Source organism: Micromys minutus (assembly GCF_963924665.1).
Source record: "Micromys minutus genome assembly, chromosome: 5".
Classification (NCBI taxonomy): domain Eukaryota; kingdom Metazoa; phylum Chordata; class Mammalia; order Rodentia; family Muridae; genus Micromys; species Micromys minutus.
In genome coordinates, this window is record NC_137974.1 from 35,643,472 (window position 1) to 35,668,498 (window position 25,027).

General features: G+C 34.8%; 1 protein-coding gene across 1 annotated transcript; it reads right to left on the reverse strand.

The window, feature by feature from the left end:
* Positions 1 to 18,226: 18,226 nt before the first annotated feature.
* On the reverse strand, positions 18,227 to 20,749 carry SLITRK6 (SLIT and NTRK like family member 6; the record flags this gene model as incomplete). The annotated part of the gene is made up of 1 exon (XM_080916888.1): positions 18,227 to 20,749. One exon carries the CDS (start codon positions 20,747 to 20,749, stop codon positions 18,227 to 18,229), a length of 2,523 nt encoding a protein of 840 aa, XP_080773014.1.
* Between the last annotated feature and the right edge of the window lie 4,278 nt (positions 20,750 to 25,027).

Genomic DNA, 25,027 nt, shown 5'->3' on the forward strand with positions numbered 1-25,027 from the left:
TAGAAGCAGGATGAGGAGGAATAGGATATGGGATATAGGGGGGAAACTGAAAAATGGGATACCATTTGAAATGTAAATAAAATACACCCAATAAAATAATTAAAAATAAAATACATACAAATGCACAAAAAATAAAACAAAAGCAGAAGGAAATTTTATATGCAATTTGGTGGCAGACAGAGCATTGGTTATAGTGGATCATGGGTATGAAATGAATAGCATCAACTGTATATGTGCATCAAGCTTTCAATGACTAAGCAAGAGTAAGTATGACATAACATAAAACATGGATTCCTGTGCTCCACTCTTCAATCAGTGACTAGGGTGGTTAAAATTTGGGATATTAATACCATTATTGTTTAATGTCATAGGTATATAAATTTGTGGTGCAAGAAATATGATGCTGCTTTCTCTCCAATGGCCACTGAAATGCTGCATGTATTTATAAATAAGTGTTTGCAATATTTCCTATCCTTACTTATTTGTTTTTCCTTGTTGGTGTTTTAGATGATTCATTTTATTTCTTCATGTCTATTTTTCAAAATTTTAAACGAAATTTTCTCAGTCTATCCCTGTTTTTACTATTTACAGAATGTCTCGCAGTAATGTAGATGTTTTTAATATTAATAAAGTACAACTATTATATTATTTTCACGGTGTTATTTGTATTCACCTGTTGATAGGTTATATGGATTGAGTTCTAAATATTGAACCAGCACTGTGGTGCCCAAATAATTTTTTTCTTCTGGGTCAGAAGCTCTTTAATAATATCACATAAGATATCACAAGAGATACATGGTGTGGAGTGAAATACAGGAAAGGCTTGGTTGTAACATCAAAGTTCCTACCGTTGCTCCTGTTTGTATCTTTCAGTAATCAGGACATAACCAGAAAGCAAGAAAGGAAATGAAAGTTGCAATACTTTCCTGTGTCTACAGGATCACCTGGAATTCACATATATCTCACCTAGTTCTTAGTTCCATAATGCCAGCCTCAAGATTTATACAATTCCCAATTTATCTATTAATGTGATATATTACTATTATTTTTCTGATTAACGTTTCATTGGATATTCTTTGTATTTACATTTCAGAAGTCATCCCCCTTCCCCACACTCTCACCCACTGTCCCCTTCACTTGCTCCCATGAAGGTTCTCTCTCTCCCATCTACCCTCTCCACATCAGGGCCTTAGCATTCCCCTACACTGAGAAAACATGTCTTCCCTGGATGCTTAAGTAGCTCTTACAAGGGGATAAATTAAATGAATGCTAACAAAAGATACCATTTTCTCATCATTTCACTAGATTACTGTTCTGTAGTTTTAGACTGTGTAACATTTTAGCTGCCAAATCAAATTATTCAAAGTATTTTTACAAAAAGTAAATAAAGCAGAAGTAGATTTAGGTTATTCTGTAGTAACTTAAGTGGGACTTTCTGATATTCCATTTTTTATTTCCTTCTGAATACTTTTACTACTAACACTGGGAACGCAAAGAACCATGCACACCATGTTCATTATAAAAGAAAATGGTAGCTTCATCTATTACTGACTTAAGAGAATACCCTTTCTGTATGAGATGAAGCTATTACAAAAGCAAGACACTGCCAGGCCCTCTGGGTTGTGATGCTACATGCCTTCTTTCATGGTTATTTTAGTTCTTTTGCTTGACTTTGTGGTTCATTCCATTGAAATTGTGTACTCTTTCTTCCTATGCTTCATGTAATCACGGAAGACCTGCTGCCTAAGTGGATAAATAGCCTTTCTTCCAGATGATTAATGAAAAGCAGTAAATTGTTTTAGTCACCGATGAATAGGACCAGATGCTTCACATCTTGTGGCATCAGAGCATTAGTGCAAACCATTAGTTAAAAAAAAAAAACCTGGACCATTTAACAAAAAAGGCTTCACCCAGAAGCATGTGCTGTGTTATTTATAGATACCATATTCACTGTGTTCACTGTGGGATGTATGTTATAATGCTTTGGTGTTTCTGTACTGGTGAAATACCTTTGAAGACAATTACAAAGCAAAAGTTAGCAAAACAAACACAGGCCATCTCTTTTTCCAGGTGTAGGAGAAATCTAACCCATGCAGCTGTGCCATTCAAATAACATTTAAAGGTTAGAAAAACACTGACATCCACATGCTGACAGACAAAGTGATGATCTCTTAGGAAGGGTTTCTGAAGTTTAGTGAAGGACCAGAATTGTTGAATTGTTGAATTGTTGTAAGTGTTTTCTAGGAAAATATTTGAACTGTTACTAGGAAAAAAATTGATGAAATGGATTTGAATTCTGACCTCGAAAATATAATTACAAGAAATGTAAGTAACAAGACAGTTTCTCTATCATCCATTGTTAGTTAAGTTATTTTTTTTCAGAATTATTTCTTATTCTGCATATTTTATATAATTATAAAAATGCTATTTTATTGTTAATTATTTTGGTCATCTTTCTTCTGTTTAACATCAACAAAATCTTTGTATAATAAAAGTATTATATTGAGCATGTTTTTTGTTCAGTTACCAAAATTTTTGCTTATATATCAATTCTTTGTACTTTTTTTGTTTTAATTGAATTCAACTGTCTGTACAATCTAATAAATTAGTAACATTCATTGACTATAGTAGCTAACATAAAGTTGCCACTTAAATATTTAAATTTATATTTAAAAGCTCTGAACCTTGTAGTAAAAGAGAAGAAATCGTGATTTGTCTTTTTACTGTCATTTAACCTAAGGGTTTTTTTTTTTTTTTTTTTTTTTTGTAGGATTTGAGCAGAACACTTAATTGTCCTCCTGTTTTTCATTTTATAACTTACTCACTTGATCACAATGATAATAAGAAAAGAAGCACACTCAACAGCCTGCACTCTCTGTTGACATGTCTTGAGCTCAGGCTAATGCAGTGCGAGCATCAATCAATTTCCCAAACAAAGATTTGCTTTCCATTTAAGATTTTCAAGAGGAGACCTGAAATACAATATATTTTTACACAAGATAATGACACAAGTGTTTGAGTCCAAACTATATTAATCTTCATGGGATTTAATATTTTTTGATGTAAAATGTCACTTATACTTGTCACTTGTGACATGAAAAATGCTTTGGCCACAGTGAGCCCCAGGTCATGCACAAATTGAGCAGACCAAGCTTGGTTTCCTTTGAAATTGTAACTAATAGTACAGTCAATTACGTGTCGTCACATTGTCAGTTTGCTAAACTGGACGACAAAAAGACTGATTATCAGGAAGTTGGGTTTGAAGCCAGAAGGTCAAGGTCTTGTGTAATTACCTCCCTTTAGATTTCTATTCCTACAGTGTGGTGGGAATTGGGGAGAGTAAAGAATCTCATGTATTCTTTATGTGAAATTGACAGAAAAGGGTATTATAATACTCAAAGGGCAGTGACATATTAGCAAGGCTGCAGGAAATTGCTCGAAAAACTATGACCTTGTACAAAAACTGTATCCTAGTCACATCCTGATACAATATATGATAGACATTTGAATATGACCTCATTTTAAATTCCTAAGGCATCAGTTCTTACAGGTTATGTCTAGTGACTTTAATGGATAAACTTGTAAAACTTCATTTTGGGGAATTTATAAGTGCATGTGAGAGCAACTGTATGTGGTAGCACCATATAGAGATCATTTTATCTTTGTTTGTCATCCTTTGATATTTTGGCATTAAATTTTCCGTCCTGTACCATTATACTCTTCATGTTAACCTGTGCTTTATCACAAGATGATGTCACTCACATGATAGATAGAGAGGAAATATTAGTACACAATTAAGTTCTTTACATTCTTTTGACATCATACATAGCAGCAGCCTCCTTAATAGATTCAATATGAATTATTTGATAACCCATATTTATGTAATTAACTAATAATAAGTCTATAGGGACCTGAAATCTTTCTCATTCACAGCATATTGGATTTTTGAGTGGTATGGTTGCTATTGTGGTTTTGTGTTTCTTATAGTCATTTAATGTATTTGCCATATACCTTCCACATTTTATTGCTATATTTTCTGGTTTCTGTCTAAGCAGAAAGTCAATGCGTCAGAAAGGAAAGTCTTTGTCAACAGAAGTTAATTGATATAGACAAATATTAAAATAAGTTAAAATATATGACAATATAATTGATGTTATTGGTTTTCTTTAGAATGTTTCACAGGAAAGTGCTTAGTGCTGTCCTCAATTAACTCATACCTGTCACTCAAATGACAATCATGTGGCCAAAAGGGCTCTAAGATGGAGCAGTTGTGAGCTCTCACACACACTGGTGTGGTGATTTTGGAGATCCAGGATTTGTTTTCAGTCTCCTTGCTACTGTGAGTAACCCACACCCAAACTCTTTTTTTAGGCTACAGAAGACTACATTTTTATCCAAATAAAATTGAAATTAAAATTACACTTAAAATGAAAACAATAATGACATTTGAAAATAGTATGCTAATTAAATCTTTTATTTTTGTATTATGACCAAATATTTTAGACACTAGAGAGATGTCTCTGTAGGTAAATCCTAGGTTGTTATTTGGGCCCTTTCCATTCATTTAGAAATCAGGGCACTGGGGACAAAAGAGAGCGGTAGGTCCCCAGAGCTTGTTGACCACCCAGGTGATCCAATTTGTGATCTCAGGATCAGCAAGAGAATCTACCTCAAAGAATACGGTGGAGTAAGGTAGAGGGTGACAGAGGACATCCAGTGTTCTCCACACATGTGTGTACTCACAGACACATTCACACACATAACCACAAGTGAACACACACAAATGAACACACCCCAACTCTATAGTCTCTATAGACAATCAATATTAGCTATAATGACACAGGTTGAACCTAAAAGAATAGAAGGGACACTCATTGGTTTTCTACCATTGAGGAGAAACAGCCATATTTTATTTTTTAATTGGATATTTTATTTATTTGAATTTCAAATGTTGTCCCTTTTTTCAGTTTACCATCTGCAATCCCCCTATTCTGTCACCCCTTACCCTGTTTCTATCAGGGTGTTCTCCCACTCACCTACCCACTCCCATCTATGGCTCAGCAATTAAAGACTAGGCTCACAAACAAAAATATATGAGAAACAGTTTTTTTAAAAAATGAGAGGTAATTTTCCTTTTGTAAATTGAATTTAGTCCATATCTTGTTAGAAACAATAATAAATACATGTTGCTTCTAAGCTAGACTTTGTTGCAATAGTTACTTTGAATAAATATAATAAATGTATATGTTATATCAATCCATAAAATCTGTCATACAAAGTGGAAATGTGTGCAATTGTCAGGGGTGGGCAGAAGTTAACATATATTTTTCTACATATATATATGAACATTATTTACTTTTACTGGGGCAGGCTTTCTTACTGAACTGAGAGCTTGTAATATTTAGCTAGCTTATCTATCCAGATTGCCCCTGGACTTCTCTGTCTTCATCTCTAATTACCTGGATAATATATGAGTCTCCATGATGGTTAGAGTTAGAGTATGTGTTCTGGGATCTTATGTCCTGAGAAATCTACCCTGCTCACTATAAATACATTTTCTATTTTTTACAATACATTATTTTTCATTCTTTGAGACAATGATACAAATATTCATTGAATTTTATTTTGTTTATTTATCCGCTATTTTCTCCTAAAGCTATGCCTTGAGTGCCTCGAAACACCATTCTAAATGGCCTTTTAATTTTTATTCTTTGTTCATGTATTACAGACACTGGACTTTCTACTGCCTTCCTCCTTTAACCCCTTACCTCCACATGCCCAAACCCCTCCTGACACCCAGGTCATTCCCATACACCTCAGAAAATAGCAAACCTTCCAGGGACATCAACTAAACAAGGCATAACAAGTTACAACAAGACCAGACACATCAGATCTGCACAAGGCGACCCAGTAGGAGGGAAAGAGTATCACTTGTAGAAAAGAAAATGAAACAAACAAAAAGATTCAAAGACAACCCCCATCCCAATCTTAGGATTTCCAGGAGAATACCAAAATACCAAACAACTCAGCCATCACATACATGTAGAAGACCTAAGTCAGACCCCTGGCAGGTTCCCTGATCTTCCAAGTTCTCATGGTTCTGATTCTTGGTTCTCATGTTTCTCTGGGCCTTTTTCTCCTGATGTGTCTCTGACCCCTCTGTGTCCCCAATACTTCCTTCCCCTTCTCAGCAAGAATCCCAAACTCTGCCTGATGTTTGGCTGTGGAACTCTGCATCTGCTCCCATCTATTGCTGGATGAAGTCTCTCCATTCTCTTTGGTGATGAGTCTGTTAGTTTTTGGTTCAAGAACACACTTCCTGCAGGACAATCTGTAGGTGAAAGCTTTTGTGGTTGGGTTGGTGTACCATTCTTTCTGTACTTTAGGTCTTGCCTGGTCACCACAGATGGCCATTTCAGAATTTGTGTCACCCTTTACTACGTGTCTTTGCTACTTCTAGTTACTTCCTTAGGTTCCAAGGACTTTCCATGGCACTAACTTCCATCTTCCCCCAAATGTCTCTGAATTCTAGTCTTTCACCCAGAAACTTCTCCCCTCTCCTCTGCACAAGATTCCTTCTGGTTCCATGGCCATCTCCCCTCAGAACAGCTGTGAAATCTATTCTACATTTCCTTCCTAAATGATATGTCCCAACTACACTTTGTCTTCTATCTGCTTTTCCTCATGTCTGTCCACATGCCCTCTCATATATATATATATGCATTTAAATTTATACATAATTTTAAAAATATTTAAGTATATAAATATTTATCATAACAAATATAATAAACTTATTATATATACTATATTAATACATTATTATATATACTATATTATATATTATATTAAGTTTTACATATTATATATTATATTCATGGGTTTTAAGTGCTTGTGGCTCTCTGAAGCTTAAGTGAGGATTTCCTTGCAATGAGTAGAATTTCCCTTCAGTCCCTTGTCACAAGTTTAAAAACCTCACAGCTTGTATAATGTAATCATTTGGGGTCCACTTTTTAACTTGGACTAGTGTAACTCCTTCATGCAATAAACTGAAAAGAGCCATGCTGTGTCGTCTTGAAGTCCCTCATTTAGACAGGTTAAGCAGAAAGTCCTGGCAGTGTCCACCCTGAGACAAAGCAATAACAAGGTTTCAGCCAAACCAGGAACCCCAAAGTCACAGGAGGCTATATCTGACCAAAAGTTCCTTCAGACCCCCTTTCCAGTGTCCCCTGCCCTAGAAGCATGTCACCACTTGAACAGCCCAGGTGACAGAGAGTATGGGTAACAGGGCTCCAGTGTCACTAGAGAGAGTCTCTGCCCATAAGAACCCCTGGTGTCTGACCAGGTAGGCAGAATTCAGGAAGGGTCACCTTTCCAGAGAAGTCATGGACATCAGCTCACCACCAGGGTAGTCTTTTTAAGCAGATCTATCCTAGCCAAGGGATCTTGGAACATGAAGGGTAAGGGGACAAATGCATTGGTCGTGTGGCTAGCTGTGGAGGCTTCAACTCAACATGAGCCGTGCTGCCCAGCACCATGTGAAATAACAAACTCGTTTTGTGGTTTACTTTTCCCTTCCAGTTTACTGTTATGTAATGTATTTAAGTCCTATTTAAATAAAGCTTGTTTTCAGAAAAAAAAAGAGAAACATTATCCAGATGTTATATTCAATGTTTTCAAAGTAACCACACATTTTTCAAATGTAATATTTTGTATATATGATAGCAGCATATGAATCAAGCATTTGAACTGATTGAATTCTCAGTGATGCAGGAAGGATGTTTTAGTTTACTGATGTGATAAAACTGTCTTAACTTGGGAAACTTCTACATTTTAAGACCATGCTTATGAAAGAACAACCTTTAATGGTCTAAGGTCCTACAGCACTGTTGCAGATTATTAGACATTCTTATTAATCATAGAGAACCAAATTATATTGTGTAAAATTATATCAAATAAGAATTTGGAAATGGCTTTTTGATACAAATTGCCAGTAATTTGGTACTTTTATTGTATTTTATTTATGGTAATACATGTAGTTTTATATAGGAGAGGTGAGAGGAGAGAAAGGGGGGTGGGGTGGGATTTCTCAAATAACCCGGGATTCCCTAATGAGGATGAATCTATTACTGTGACCCTTATTCTGTTACCTCCAGTATGGTTATTACAGACATGTTCCTTCAAGCTCAATCCATTGTGTTTTTAATACTTGTAATAAAATTTTTATTGTTTTATATGAAATTCTAGTTATTGGAGCTTTTGTGTTTCTTTGATTATTAGATCTCATAAAGCACTTGAATTAGTTCATTATGTATGGCTAGGTCAAAACTCTGAAGATAGATATTCCACAGAGAATAGAGGCTTTTGGGTCAAACTTTAGAGAAACAGAAGTCTAACTGTAAAAGCCTCTGCTGAGGACCTTGTGAGGTATGCCAATTAATGGTGGAAACATGGTACATGGTGAAGTGGGAGAGGCTAAGAGAGGATGCTGAACACAAAGCAGATTGGAGACATCATTCTTCTCTATAACAACCCATTCTCTAAGCTTTTAGGAATCAATTTCAGTCCACTAAGTTAGTAATGCTTGCTCTCAGTACAGGACTCATTTTCCTGTGCCTCTCTGTGACTTTAGCTCCCATCATATCTTAAGTACACATACTATTTTGTGATTCCAATAGCACCAAGAGACAGAAACACTTGCTCAAGGAAAAAGATTAAACAAACACACAAACAAACAAACTGTGTCTCAAAGGCCTCAGGACATAGATGTCTCTAGAGATTCCACTCACCATGTGTCTATAAAGGCTGATCATAAGGGATGAAGAAGGAAGAGAAATACAAGATATAGAATTAACAATAATCAAGGGGTTACATTCATCCTCTCATCTAACAAGCTCTTCTGATCTAAGTAGGTATATACATAAGATGATTCCTAGAAAAGCTTCACACTAGTATTTGCATTGTTTTAATACCATAGAGGAAAATATTCTGTATAATTTCAGAATGTACAAATTGGAATAATATTTTTTTTTTATCAAACAGGTTGTTCAAAAGCAGGCAGTTTGTGGGGAAAAACACTGATGTTAAAACACTGGAGAGCTTAGTTTCAAACTGAAAGATAGGATTATAGAGGCAGAGACCAATCTAGCAATTCCTACAACAGTTACGGATATTATGTATGACCTGCAGTCATTGGCTGCCAATTACCTGTATAAAGCAGGGCTGTGAATATTTTTTCAGTATGACTTAAAGTCAAGTTGGGAAAATATAACCTTCCTGGGCACAGAAAATGACCATTTCTTTGAAGATCTGTCTGTATAAATCTACAAAATATTATTGAGCCAAAAGTATAAGGATATTGAAATATACACATTATTTTAATAATTCTGACATTTTTATATTGCTTTACTTTCAATGTATTTATGTTTTCTTGTTTGTATTTATACAAATCATATAATTGCCTGGTAGCCACTGAGGTGAGAAGGTGGTATGGGATGGTCTGAAAATGGAATTATATACAAGTATAAGACACCTTATGTGTGCTGGAAAATGAATTCATGTTCTTGGCAAGAAAAAATAAGTCATAATTTTTGCATCTCTCCTTTTGGAAATATGTATTCTTCTATTTTGATTATTTGGTCAAAATATAAATTATACTCAAATTAATTTCTTATTTGATTTGTATGAATGTAATTCACAGAAAACTCAATTGATAAGAATGAAAGATTCATGCTATTATTGGAATCTAAAGTTAAAAAGTATTTTAAAATTAAAAAATATATAGTAACTATTATATAATAGTCTGCTAGCATAGTGTGTTGTATATAAGTGAGTACTATCCAAATATTTAAATCAGTTCCCAAAATCATGTGAGATGATGTTTGATAAGGTAACAAGATTGAAATGTTCTGACTGAAGAAAGTACTATTTGGGCATATTATAAATGTGATAATAGAAAATTAGCTCTCACAGGTTTATTTCTTGTTGTTGTAAAATGCTGAAGGTTAAATTAATTATGAGTTTTATATAAATATTTGACTTACTGAATGGAAAAAAAAACTATTATTGCATACTGGAGTTCGGTAAGACCTACGATGAAAACTAATTTTTAGTATTAGCAATTATGCTTAGTAGTAAAACACAGGGTTTACGTAGATCACAGTAACACAGATCATGCTAGGTTTTCTGTTATATACCTATATTGAATACTTTTATATGAATGACTGTACTTTCTAAGACCCATAACAAGACTCTCATTATACGAAAACATTCTAACATGTATTTTATACACCATTATTCATCATAATATTAGTAACACTCAAGTACCACTAAATGAAATCTCTTATAAATAATTTAAGTTTTCATTTGATATTTTCATGATCTTTTTTAAACAAATGGTGACGGAAAATATCTATATACAAAATGGCATAAAATAAGGCAATATTAGCTGAGAAAAATTTTAAAATGAATCATGAACATATATATGAAATTTAAGTAATATGAATATATCATAAGAGGTGTTTGCAGCAAGAAGAAGAACAAGAACAAGAACAAGAAGAACAACAAGAAGAATAAGAACAGGGAGACGAACCAGAACAAGAAGAAGAACAAGAAGGAAAAGAAAAACAAGAACAATAAAATTAACAAGAAGAAGAACAGGAACAAAAAGAACATGAAGAAGAACAAGAAAAAAAAAGAAGAACAACAATAACATCAACATTAAAAAGATTTTATGATGTAAATTACTAAACTGAAATATATCTGCCCTATTATTGGCAGTGTAAATACAATGAAATATGAGCCATAGAATGAAAATGGAAATATATTAAAATATTCTACATTAGTTGTGTAAATAATCATTAAAATCATTAAAAAGAAAAATGAATTTTAATGACATCCAAAATTTAAACAGATCTCTGACAAGTGATTTCTATTTCTGTGTACAAAAAAATGCATGTGTGCACATGCACTTATGTGTTTCAAGTGAGTATAATAAAATACTTTCTATCATTATGAGAGGTAGACAAATTAAATGATATTTTACTACAGATTTATGAGAATAACCAGTCTTATTGACTTCAACGAATCTGGTGAATATCTTAAAGTATATACTTTTTCTTTTTATTAGATATTCTGTATTTACATTTGAGATGGTATCCCTTCCCTCCTCCACCCTGCTCCCATTGCCTCTCCTCCTCCATTTTCCTTCACAAAGGTGTACTCCCTCCTAATCACCCTCTCCACGCCATTGCCTTGGCATTCCCTTTCATTGGGAAAATGTGCCCTGCCTGGACCAAAAGGCTCTTCTCACACTGAAGAGCTTCAGATGGTTATGGACAATGTTGTGATTTCCAATTATTTTGCTTGCTGTATCATAATATGTAATTTTGATTTTAGGGGCCATATTATCTGATAAATCAATTTTAATTCCTACATACCACATTTAACTTTATATTACAAAATAACATTGTGCTGCAGTTTTAAGGGAACATCCTTCTTTTGCTATATGTTGCTATATGAGTTTAGGAGTGATGTTAAAGGTAAAAGACTTGTGTGTGTTAGGATCCCTCAGAACGTGAAAAATATATGGAAAATAATTAGCATATATTTGCTCTAGTAATGGTTTCCTTGAAAATAGTAAAGCCCATTACAATCAAATATTTTCAAAAATATACCTGTTTTATATATACTTTCTTTATGAAATGAAGTTTAATTTCTCAGAAATTCTACACAAGTTGATCATTTAATACTATTAATTTGTCCTTGGTTTATCATGTTGGCCTTGGTTAAGAATAAAAACCCATGGCATATAAAAAAAATACAAGATAGCACAAACTATTCTCAACAAAAAAAGAACTTCGGGAGAATTATCATCCCTGACCTCAAGCTGAATTACAGATCACTCGTGATAAAAACCGCATGGTATTGGTACACAGATATTCAGGTAGATACATGGAACAGAATTGAAGACTACACTTCTCTGGTCACTTGATCATTGACAAAGGAGTTAAAAACATTCATTGGACAAAGGACAGCATCTTCAACAAATGGAGATGATTCAACTGGCAGTCAGCATGCAGAAGAATGCAAATTGATCCATCCTTATCTCCTTGTACAAAGCTCAAGTCCAAGTGGATCAAGGCCCTCCACATAAAACCAGCTACACTGAACCTAATAGAACATAAAGTGGGGAAGAGCTGAGAACACATAGGCACAAGAGAAAATTTTCTGAACAGAACACCAATGGCTTATGCTCTAAGAGAAAGAATAAACAAATGGGAACTCATGAAATTGCAAAACTTCTGTAAGGCTAAGGACACTCTCAAGAGGAAAAAAAGGACAAGCAACAGATTGGGAAAGAATCTTTACCAATCTTATATTTGATAGAGGGGTAATATCAAATATATAAAGAGAACTCAAGTAGATAGACTACAAAAAAATCAAATAATTCTATTAAAAATGGAGTACAAAGCTAAACAGAATTCTCAACAGAAGAATACCAAATGGCTGAGAAGCACCTAAAAAGTGCTCAACATCCCTAGTCATCAGAGAAATCCAAGCAACCTTGAGATTCCACCTGAAACTAGTCAGAATGGCTAAGATCAAGAACTCAGGTGACAGCAGATACTGGTGAGGATGTGGAGAAAGAGAAACACTCCTCCATTTTTGGTGGGATTGAAAGCTGGTAAAACAACTCTAGAAATCAGTCTGGTGGTTCCTCAAAAAATTGGACATATTACTAACTGAGGACCCAGCTGTACCACTCTTGGGCATATACTCAAAAGATGCTTCAACATCTAACAAGGGCATATGTTCCACCATGTTCATAGCAGCCTTATTTATAGTAGCCAGAAGCTGGAATGAACCCAGATGTCCTACAATAGAGGAATAGAAAAAAATGTGGTACATTTACAAAATATAATACAATGATACATTAGACAGTGTTTCAGCTATTAGAAACAACAACTTTATGAAATTCCTACGCAAATGGATGGAACTATAGCAATCATCCTGAGTGTGATAACAAAAGAACAAACATTGTATATACTCACTGATAAGCAGAGTCTAGCACCAAAAGCCCTGAATACCCAGGTATCAATTAACAGACCTTATGAAGCTCAAAACAAAGAAAGGCCAGAATGTGGATGCCACAGTCCTTCTCAGAAAATAGAACAAAGCACTCATGGGTGGAAATACAGGGACAAATAGAGGAGCAGGGATTGAAAAAAAGATCATCAAGAGACTACCTCACCTGGGGATCCACCTCATATGCACCCAATAAACCCAAGCACTATTTTTGATGCCAAGAAGTTCTTACTGGCAGGAGCCTAATATGTTTGCCTCTTCAGAGGCTCTACCAGAGTTACCCAGATACAGTTGAGGATTCTTGCAGCTAACCATCAGACTGTACACCGGCTCCCCAATGGAAGAGCCAGAGAAAGAACTGAAGGAACAGTAAAGGTCTGAAACCCTATAGGGAGAACAAAATTTTCAAAAAACCAAACCATCCAGAGCTCCCAGGGACTAAACCACTAACCAGTGAGTACACTTGGAGTGAACCAAGGCTCCAGGTACATATGCAGCATAAGATGGCATTGCCTGGCATCAATGGGAGGAGAGGCCTTTGGTCTAGTGAATGCCATTTTCCTAGTATAGAGGAATGCCAAGGCACTGAGGTGGGAGAGAGTGGTTGGGAGAGGGTGGTTGGGAAAGGGAACACCTCCATTGAATCAAGTGGAGGGGGAAGTGGGAGGGGGTAGGGAGAAAGGGAATAATATTAACATAATATAAATACAGACACTATTCAATAAAAATAAAAAAGGGGAAAAAAGCCCAAAAACATTGTTATAAAGCAATGTTTAAACATGTTTGCACTCATATTCAAAAATTTGAACAAAAGTATTCTTTTTCAAAAGTTCCCAACATTAACTGAGTTAATGCAGAAATATACCACTGTTTGCCTATAATTTCTTGTTTTGAATTGTTTCCTTATTTTTTCACTAATCTGCTGAAAGATGTTTACTGCCAGAAGAGTGATTGTCTATTTAATTTGCTTTCAGTGCAGCTAGAAAAGAGCTTTATATCTGATTTTCTACTCTTTTGTAAACAAAGAACAATGGGATTGTACACAGTGTGCATTAGTATACTTTCAATAACTTATGGTTTAAGTAATGATGATAAAAGTTATTACTTGCCTAAGTGATTAGTCAATAACATAATTTAATGTTAAAATTAGAACTCCAGTTAACCATGAGGAATATACAATATTTGAGTCATATTTTCAGATATGAATCCAAGGAAATATTTCAGAGTATCAAAAATTAGAAAAAGTGGAGTTCTGAATTTTGTGTTTTTTAGTATAAGTCCAAACCTATTTTTAAAATAAGTTTCCCGGATACAAGCTTATGCAGGTTGGTGTAGGAACAGCAACAACAAAATCACTCCATTTCCATTAAAATTTTGTCTTTTTATAAGACTCTGTCTTCTGATAAAACACTGTAAGGGCAAGAAAAATAGAAAAGATCCTCTTCATACACCATGTAAACCATTTTCCACACGACAAGATATATAGATAGCATTTGTATAGACACAGATCTATGCAATTGTCTTTTCAGGGAGAGAAAATTTCCAATGTTTGTTTGAATATCAAATGTTTAAAGAGCACTGTTGAAAATTCTGTGGATACTTCTTTTTCCAATAATAATAATAATAATAATAATAATAATAATAATAATAATAATAATAATACTTGACTAAAATCCATCAAGTTATTAATTTTCTGTTTTTTAAAATGTTTTCAATTATTTATTTGTTAGCTCTCATACAAAAATAATATAATTTAGTATTGAGAATATAATTATTGTTATCTCTTTATAGTTGCCATATCCAAATTATAATATAAATTTTATATTATCTCATTGAGTATATTTAACCAATTTGTATATGTCACATATAAATATATGTTATAATCAAATAGAGGTCATATATAGGTATTTTAATTGATAGATATACAGATTTGAAAAAAAAAGTTCTATATTTATATGAAGGGATATAAGCTGTTACTTCTAAAGTGTCATGATAATGAAAAAGGGTTTACAAATGTTAGGTTTTCAATCCTGCTTCAAATCTTAAGCCTTTTGAATTAGTTGGCCAAGGCATCAAGGAAGCTTAAGGCAGCTTACAGGATGCTTCAGTTTATTTAACATGAAATCAATAGAAAGAGGCTTTGTCTGTGCCAGCATGCAGGGTGCTGTTTGTAAAAAGGCAAAACAATTGAAATAATTCTTCTTTGATAGATTTTAAAATTTCAGTCCCATGATGGAGATTAATGGAAGGTGTCAATGCCTTAAAGTCACAAGGACTTGCATGCTATTTACTGGCTAGTGTGACTTTTCCTAGAAATCTTTCTATAACATATTTATAATATATTAAGACAGAGTTAAAATATTGGTGCTGCTATGATATTATACTATTGTCAATACATTACAGAAATTCATATTTTTGTACATGACTCAGGATGTACAGTGATACACAAGAAAAACAGGATAATTTCTTCTTGGAACTAGAAGTTAAATATATGTAATTAAGGGTTTTTTGGTAACCAACTTACAAGGAGAAGATGAAAGTACTGAAGTAAGGGTTGGACCATTGGGTTACTTGGTTAGCTCAGTGGCCAAGTGACTTTGTAAACAAGGAATGCAATGGCTCTCATTTTGATTAATGAAACAGGTATATAGAACAAAAGTAAACAAAGATTTGCAAAATTTTCACAGATCATAATATCTCATTTGAAATAAAAACCAAAATCCATCATAAGTAGGAGAATACACGGCAAAGAAATATTTACTCTAAAATTAATATGTACTAACTTAGAATACTGCACCTCTTGGAAGCTATAATATTTTTCAGGCTCTTTCATGTTTTACTCATAATTTATTTCTTTTAATTTCGATGATATCTGTAAGTTGAGGGATATACTTACATGGTTTCATAAATAATTTTGTTCCTCTTGGTAATGAGTTGAAAAGAGTTAATTTCAACAACGAAAAATACATAGAAGTATTAAATGTAATTCCACTGTAAAGAGAAGGATAGTCCTGAAGGCATGCTTTCTTCATGTATGTATATACTTGCATGCACAGATCATTTCAAAGGTTTCTGAGGCATGGGGATATTTAAACCTCGCTAATGCTCCTATGGTTATAATTGGGATAACTGAGTAGGAAAAAATAAGCTAACAACTTTCTGCTCTAGATTTTTCTTTTACTCAGTGTATCGTGTGCAAACTCCATCCTTGAAGAAATGATAGGTCACTGTATTTAGTAGTTTTTCTACAAAACATAAAACAATGTTATGTGCATGCATATTACCTAGAAATTTTCACTTTGTGCCAAACAACCCTTTCCCCCAAACCAAGCATTTGTCTTTCCAAGTTCTGGAAATGAATGAAGTGATCTGGGTTTACAATGAGCCTTTAAAGTGCTGATTCCATTAATGTAAAAAGTAATTTATAATATAAATCTAGTGAATGTGATTACACATTAGTCTCAGATCTAGTCTTCAAACCTTTAGGCACAGACCTCACAGGATTGACAAGAAAAAGTTATGAGTACTGAATGATGAAATACTTGGTAGAATACTGAGACTTTGCTAGAAGCCATTGTTACATGCATGGACAAAATACATCTTTTATAAAGTACTTCTTTTATTATTCTCTTTCCCAAAAAGAGTTCAGGATGACAATAAAGTTAGAAACACATATTTCAATGACATTGAGTGATTATTTTTTCTGGGAAGAGTCTAATATATGAAAATTTGAATACAACTAAGTAAGTAAATGCCTACAATAAGTTTGGTTAGGTGTCATTCATAATGAAAACCAAAAGACTTAATTTGTGTGTGGGGGAGGGTTGTGTGTGTCTGATGAACACAGAACTTCTATGCACACACAAATAGAACCAGCCTTTTCCATATGCAGAATATATTCTGAGTTGATAATCACAAAGCAATTGAATCCCAGCTTAGAATAATTGATTAAAACACATTTAAAGTGTTTTCATTTTAGTTTTATTGAAGTGAGCAGTAATCTTAAACTTTCTTAAAAGGCACCCAAGTTTAATTATCTTGTGAACCAAAAATATACAAAACTGTACAGAATAAATAGCTCATAGAAATCTAGTGATAACTTCTTTTAAAATAAAGCTACACTGTCCCTCATCTGAGGCAACTCAGAACCCTCGCCTTCCGAAGCGCCTTTTGCTACTAATCTACAGCATCTATCAGTATATATCAATAAAAATAAAATAATTTTTACTAGTCACTTTATACCTTTGAATTGTTTGCCACAAAAGACATATTTTTATCATTATCATCCAGTTGTACAAATAATTAACACTATGAAAAAGGCAAACTTACTAAGTGCTCTAATCATATATACAGTAGAATCTCAGTAGCATTTAAGAAAATATCCCAAGAAGAATTGAATGTCGAACACAAATAACACCCCTTAGTTTCACAGCAGCCTTACATCAAAAAAATCCACACAAAATGTGTAGATTAAACTAACACATTTGCTTATTGATTCCATGTGAGCTATTGGCCATCATGAGTCTTAATTCAGAAAGCTTAGCAATGGCATTGGTCCATTCATCCTTTGTTGAAAATTGTGAATTGTTAATGGCCCACACCAGTACAAAATTTACATTTATATTTACTAGTGCCTCTTTTATATTTTAAGTTCCAGTTCCCTTTTCACTTATTGTGAGAAAATTTAGTGTGTTTGACAATGTAAATTTCTGACATATATGTTGGTTATGAATATATTCCTTACATACTATGTATATATATATATTTATATACAGGTATATACTTAACTGAAGAAATTTAATTGTATTTAGTAATGAATAGAGTATTCAAGAAAACTGGAGCTTTTTATATGTTCAACCCTTTAGGTGTGCAAGAGAAATTCTATCAAATACTTGTAAGCACATAGAGCAATTCTACTAGAAGCCTTGCCTCAGTTATATGCAAGGACTTGTTTTATTTGGAACAGGCTATACTGCCTGATGATAATGCCATGGCTTCCTCAATTATCCCTGAGTTTCACTTTCTTCTTTGATCTCCCATAGGATTACTGCTGTGCTGATTTCTGATTGATGTCACCCACGTAAGGCACTTATTTCAAAGGTTTAGACTTAAGTCAGAATCACAGCATTTCTGCAAAAGCCCTCTATGTTTGCTGCTCCAAGACTTCTAAATAGTCAGGCTCAGCATGCAAGTTGGCTTTGAGCTCAAAATATTCATTTTTAGTCTGTTCTACCAACACCTTCCTTGGTCGTGAATACATCAATGTTTCCATTAATTTCAGCTCCTCATGGGCCCCAGGATAGTTAACCTCCACATCTGGCTGGAGCTGAGCAATATTTTTTCGTAGGTACTCTGTGATGCCAAGTTGCTGAAGTTCCCTTTCTTTCTCTAAAATGTTCCTGTATAATAAACTTGCATCCTGAAAAGATAGGAAATCTGTTGATTGCTCTGTAGTTTTGTATTTCATATTTGAACCTGTAAGGGGTGAATGATTTTCTCGTTCTAACAGGCTCCTTTGAAGATGCTTTATATCATTTCCTTCTTTATCATTTCTTTCTTCAACTTCTTCCAAATGCTTTGGACCGAAAGATGGGCTTCTGTAGACATGAACCATTGGGCTCACCATGTGCTGTTCATAGAGAGAGGAAGAGGGTCTTTCAGTTGTATGATGAGTTGTTTTATGACCATACATACTGTACTGCAAGTGTACAGGACTGTTGTCTCTCAGTTGCTCCTCGACCTTTTTCTTCTTATATCTTCTTCTACGGTGAAGGACAAAAACCACCATCCCCGCAGCACAGAACACAATAGTTATGAACACAATCAGAAGTCCTAATATTAGAACGGACAGGGGCACAGCATCAGTGAGCGAACTTAAAATAGTACCAGCTGTATCTGTTGCCACTGTGGGAGAAGTGACAATGATGTAACTAGTCTGAGTTGGCATGGAAGGGTTATTCACTAAACCAGGGCAAAGAAGTTCACTGTTAAGGGCTTTTAATTCCTTTTTGTCCAGATGCCCTGGGGAAGTACAGAGGATATCATCTGTCGTGGTGTCCTTGCCAAGCTTGTGTATCCATTGCTGCAATCCAACCAGGTCACAAGAGCAGTCCCACGGGTTATCCTCAAGGTCAATCTGTATCAGCAGGTCAAGGTCATCTAAGATATTACTTACAGGTAAATGGGTGAATTGGTTTGTTTTAAGATTTACTCTAGTTAGAGGAATACCTAAAAAAATATGTGCTGGTAAAACTTGAAGGAGATTGTTATTTAAATAAAGAACTTTCAGTTTTGGCATTGGGTTGAAGGTTCCTGGTAATATTTCCTTCACTGCATTGTATTCAAGATACAAGTGCTCGAGACTCTGAAGACCAAGAAACATGCCCTTATTTAGTTTTGTCAAATGATTGCCATTGAGATAGAGCTTCTGGAGTCTTGTGAGATTCATAAATGATCCTTCTTCAAGGATTTCGATTCGATTGTTCCCCAGGTGAAGCATTTCCAAAGTGAAATAGTCCACTAGGTCAGGCTTCATTAAGGTGTGAATGATGTTGCCGGCAAGGATCAGCTTTCTAGGGTTGTGTGGGGGAGGCTGTAGGTCCGACAAGCTTTCGATGTTGCGCTCCTGACAGTGCATTAAAAGTCCTGAAGGGGAGAGAACTTTGCAGTTGCAAGGAATAGGACAATAAGGTAGTGGGAGCTGAGTGGACGGCTTTGTGAGGTAAGGTACGAAACCTGGTGCTTTGGTGGGTTGTTTGAAAATGGATGTATTCTTGCTTGATAGGCGGCTGTCACTTGTGGAAGATGTTATGGCCAGCAAAGATCCTGATGGATCTTCATGTTCTTCATATACTGGTGGAGTAGGGCAAATAGATTCCTTTTTCAGGCGACTCAGTATGCTCCCTTTGAAGAGTGGAGGGCTGTAGCATATGACTTCACCAATTATAGACTGCGGAGGCATGTTTTCTAGCCAGTTTTTTAGTTGCAATAATTCACAATTGCAGGCCCACTTATTGTCCTCCAACTGGAGATCCAATATCCGGCCGATGTGTTCTAAAAAGCCAACATAAGGCAATGTTTGCAACTGATTTCCTCGAAGATCCAGATGGGTCAAAGGAACAAATCGAAATATGTTCGGAGGAAGGCTCTCAATAGCATTGTCATTTAAAATTAACACTTTCAGCCTGTTGAGCTTGCTGAAGGCACTTGGTTCAATCACTGTAATAAAATTGTTATCAGCCTGCAAGAATTCCAGGTTCTCCAAACCATGAAAGGTATCCTCTTTAAGAATTTCCAAAGAATTGTGATTGATATGAAGCTGCTTAAGAAGCCCAAGGCCGTTAAATGCACCAGTCTCGATATCTGCTATGTTGTTAAATCCAAGGTGTATGGAAAGGGCATTGGTAAGCCCAGCAAAGTCATTTGTGTGAAGCATTGTCAAGCCATTGTTTAATAAACTTAAGTGGAAAGGTCGTGATGGTGGCACACTTATTTGGGATAATGTATTGATGCCCTTTTCTTCACAGTTTATTGTCATTATACCGTCTTTCTCCTCACAATTGCAAAGAATGTCACAAGAGCCTCTGACTGAGGGCATTGGTGACTGGGACTGTAGAGATGGACAAGTAAGAAGAGATGGATAAAGGAGAAAAATCCAGAGCTTCATTTTGTCATATGATGAGATCTGACTCTGTAAAAAAAAAAAAAAAAAAAAAAATCCAATAACAAGGGACTTTAATTAGCAAAAGCAGGAAAAAGTGCCTGACAAGATTTGAATACAAAGACAATTAACATGAAACTGAATAACTTTTGTAAGTACATTTTATTTAGATTAAATCAAGATTTAAACAGAGTGCTTTAACTTGTACCTTCCTCAAAAATTAAGGACAATTAAACATTATAATATTACATCAGCACTTGTGATCACAAGTGTTAAAAAGGTTTTTTCACAGAGAAAACAATTGCTTCCTAGCTAACAGGATACTTCAACGTGGTCCAAAATTGAATATGTGAAGATACCACAGCTAATTTCCCTTGTAACAATTTATTATGAATGCCAGAAAATTTTACATCTACGTGGAATGGTGATGAAAAACATGATACAATGGTGTGAGTGTGTACTTAAGTGTGTGTACACTTGTGATTATACTTACATTTTCAGGGAATCTGATAATTATTTATGCATAAGCTTATGTTTGTTGTAACTTGTTCTGATTTTGCAGAATATATGCATAGTATAAAAATTTCACTTTAAAAGATTAATTCAGATGTGCTTTTAATTGTATAACAAAACTTAGTATCATAGAAATGATTTAGTTTTGTCTCCTTTCTTGGGGGGGAGGAGGCAGTTTGTATAAGGCTTCTGTGTATTGAATGTATATGCTTAAGAATACCCACATTTTTAAAAGTCACACTTTATTGTGGATTTCTAGATGTGAGATACTTCCTGCTGCTTTTAAATTTCCTCATGAATGAAGTAAAACTTAGTTAAATAAAAAGAAATCTACATCATGTATTTCAATATTTTGTAAACAGACAAATGAACAAGCAAACAAACAAAACAATTCGAGCAATGCCTTCTGTAAAAGTTTGGCAAATGACTTCCAAAGGACGCATTAAGCAGGTCGTAGGACACTGAATGTCACCTCACAATTCAGCTTTCACAACAGCATGCATTTTCAAAAAACAGGTCTGAAATAAACTGTGCACCTTTAAAATGTCTCAGGATATTCTTCAGATGGCTAAGAATGATAGATTACTAAGCATCATGTATATAAGCCATCAATTCACACAAAACTACAGACATATCAGCAATCTTCAGGCTAACTTTGAAATGACTGCAGAGAGAAGAGAAAGTGCATACAAATCTAAATATATATAAACTTGTTCCTTTCTTTAAACATTTGCCCATTAGTAGATAAATGAGGTTAAAGACAAGCACCATGTTTCACAGCTATTGAGCATTACAATTCTGATTAATGCTCTCAATTTTGTAAATAAAACACACATGGTATCTTGGATGATAATGAAAATTACAATCAGATAAAAAAATACCCCAGATTGAGTCAATAAGGCTGAAAGAAAACTTTGGTTCCTGAAAATTCATTGTTTCCTTGGAAACTGACAATCCAAAGTTGCTGGAATGCAAAAGACAACTGAATGAACAAAACAATAGAAAGGCTTTGCATGTCAAGGCAAAGTTAGGAGACTTCACTTTTCCTGGGGGAGAAAGACTAATTTTAAACAGTTCAGGGTACTCTGCTCAGAACTAAGGAGCCTGTTGTTAGAGCCTTCTGCTTGTGTTTGGCTCACAGAAAATCTAAGTAATTCATAAATTAGTAACAAGGAGTTTGATTTATTTCATCCACAGAAGCATCCTGAAAACACAGTAAATATTTTCCAGATGTTAACAGCTTATTTTTTTATCTTCTAAGCAATTTATGCTGTTCAAAATGTGCATGGGGGAGTTTCAAATCGTCTCAGAAATGTACAGCTTTAAGAATGGACCTCTATTGCACATATCTAATATAATCTTAAAATAGTCACAACTCTATTTGCATATTTTCAAAGACTATATAATTTCATGACAGAATTGTATAAAAGTATTGTACGAAGTTCAAAGCATTGTCTAATATCGTGCCTATGCTTGAAATTCAACCATAGCATTCAGTTGTCCCTCAGGAGGGACACACATTTAATTTCTAATAACAAATGCATATTTAAAAAGAAATAATGCCATATTATAGGATCTGTTTTTTCCTATAGACAGCTGTGGAACTAAATGCCCGTTGCTTAGAAAGTAAAAAAAGGCATTTGCTCCAGTGTTAGCTTGACTAGTGAACAAAAGTAAAACTGAGTACCCTCTAAGGAAAAGATGAGGGAGAGAGAGAGAGAGAGAGAGAGAGAGAGAGAGAGAGAGAGAGAGAGAGAGAGAGAGAGAGAGAGAGAGAGAGAGAGTTTATATATATATAAACTGCAAGCATACATCTTACCTGTAAAGCAGACACTTCCTGGTGCTATATGAAATGCCCAGCTGGAAGAGGTGTACAAAGTCAATTCAATCAGTTTCTTTATTAAAGAAGAAAACACCAACCACAGGTCCACAGTGCACTTTCTCCTCAAATATCACTTTTTCTCAAGTCCCATAGCTTCAGAAAGTTAAAACATCTGGTCAAAGACAAAACGCTGAGCCCTCATTTTTATTGAAAGTCTTGCAGGCAGAGCACACACTGTAGCATCCTGGAGCCGTTGTCCTCTTCTCCCCCAATTAATATTCACAGCATACTTCGCAGCTATGCTGACTTTGTTTTGCATATAGTTAACCACTGACAAGCTGCTGATCACAGTAAATAAACAAGATGCTGTGCGGAGACCAGGAGTGTTCACTTTTGCTTTCTTTGGTTGTAGATCCAGACTGCTGTAATGCTCTCCTTCCTCTCGGTCGAGTCTATCTAGTTAGCTCGGTTTGTTATTAGTCAGATTGCCAAGACTGGGAGGTAGGCGTAAATAAAGAGACTTCTTGGCTTTTGACTCAGCCTTTAAGCCCTTCCCCATCAGAAGTGCTTTAATCTGCCAGTGTCATATAACACAGGAGACAGCTCCACCTTGGGACTGTTCAACTCCTCCTATTTCTGCAAATGGTCTTTGCACTGCTTTATGTACCAAATAGAGAGCAAATAGATTTTGATGTAAATAATTGCATGTGGTTTTAAATGCTTAATCATGTATTTTGTTATGAAAGAAAGATGAATTCTGATATGAATGAAAGATAAATAATACAATGTTGAAATTGTTTCTTGCACAGCAGTGCACTGTACACACACACACACAAACACACACACACACACGCACACACACTGAAAGGAAAAGCAGGCTTCCTGCAGGATAGTTACTTTATGTCCTTTTGTGCTTGGTGTTTAGAGTTGAAATTGGGCACTAATTAAATTTTAAAACGTTGCACAAATTACTTCCCTGAAGAACGTGGCTTTTTCATTTACCTTTTAAAAAATAAATCAAAAGCCTTATGTGTGACTATAGTTTTCAGGATTCATTATTTTTCTCCCCTAAAGAAAATATTTATAATGAAGCTAAAAATTAGGGGCCACTGCTGCTTCTGATTTATTCAGATTTTTTGTTTATAATGGAAGTGTAATTATTTTTAAAAGTAGTCAAATAAGATTATTTACATTGGTTTATAAGCTGTGTGGTACACCCCTACATATGAAATTGGGGTTTTTTGTTTTTTGTCCAAATGAAAGGGAATCTAGTTCCTTATGTAATAATTGAAGCATTCCAATTTTAATTGTAGTAGCTGAGAAGAATATAAGTTCTTAACTAGTTCATATTTAATATATCGTCAAAAAAGGAAGACTAACCCCTGGATTATTATTCAGTGATTGACAGCATGTATACCCTTAGTTCATCAGGGGATTTATGACTGTTCCTCTGTGTTAGATTGTCTATTCCTTCTTGTACCTGTGTCCATGGCATTGTGTGCATTAAAACTGGGGCAGTGCCAAGAGGACAGGGGGACAAGGTGAGAAGCAGGAGGAAGGAGAGTGGAAATTGAACTAAGCCTGGAGAATCACTGTCAGAGTGCACTGACTGGTTAACTCAAACCTACTTAATGACATAGACAAGGAAGCTCCACGTTAGAATTGTCACCAATCAGAACTTAAGAGGGAGGTGGAACTGCAGTCATCTCCTGAAAACATAAATTTCTCACTTTGTTACTTTACCGGGGGGTAAGGACCATCAGAAATAAGAAAGAAAGAAAAAAAAAGTAGTCTGTGACAAATATTTTCTCTGGACAACAAGAACCCATGGGCTCTGCACTGTTGTTACCTGGACTGATATATGTACCCATTTTTAGCGAATTTGAACATATTTCTGTTTTCTAGTAGCAAAGAAGGTTTAAGTATTGTATCTTGAATTCCTTAGCTAT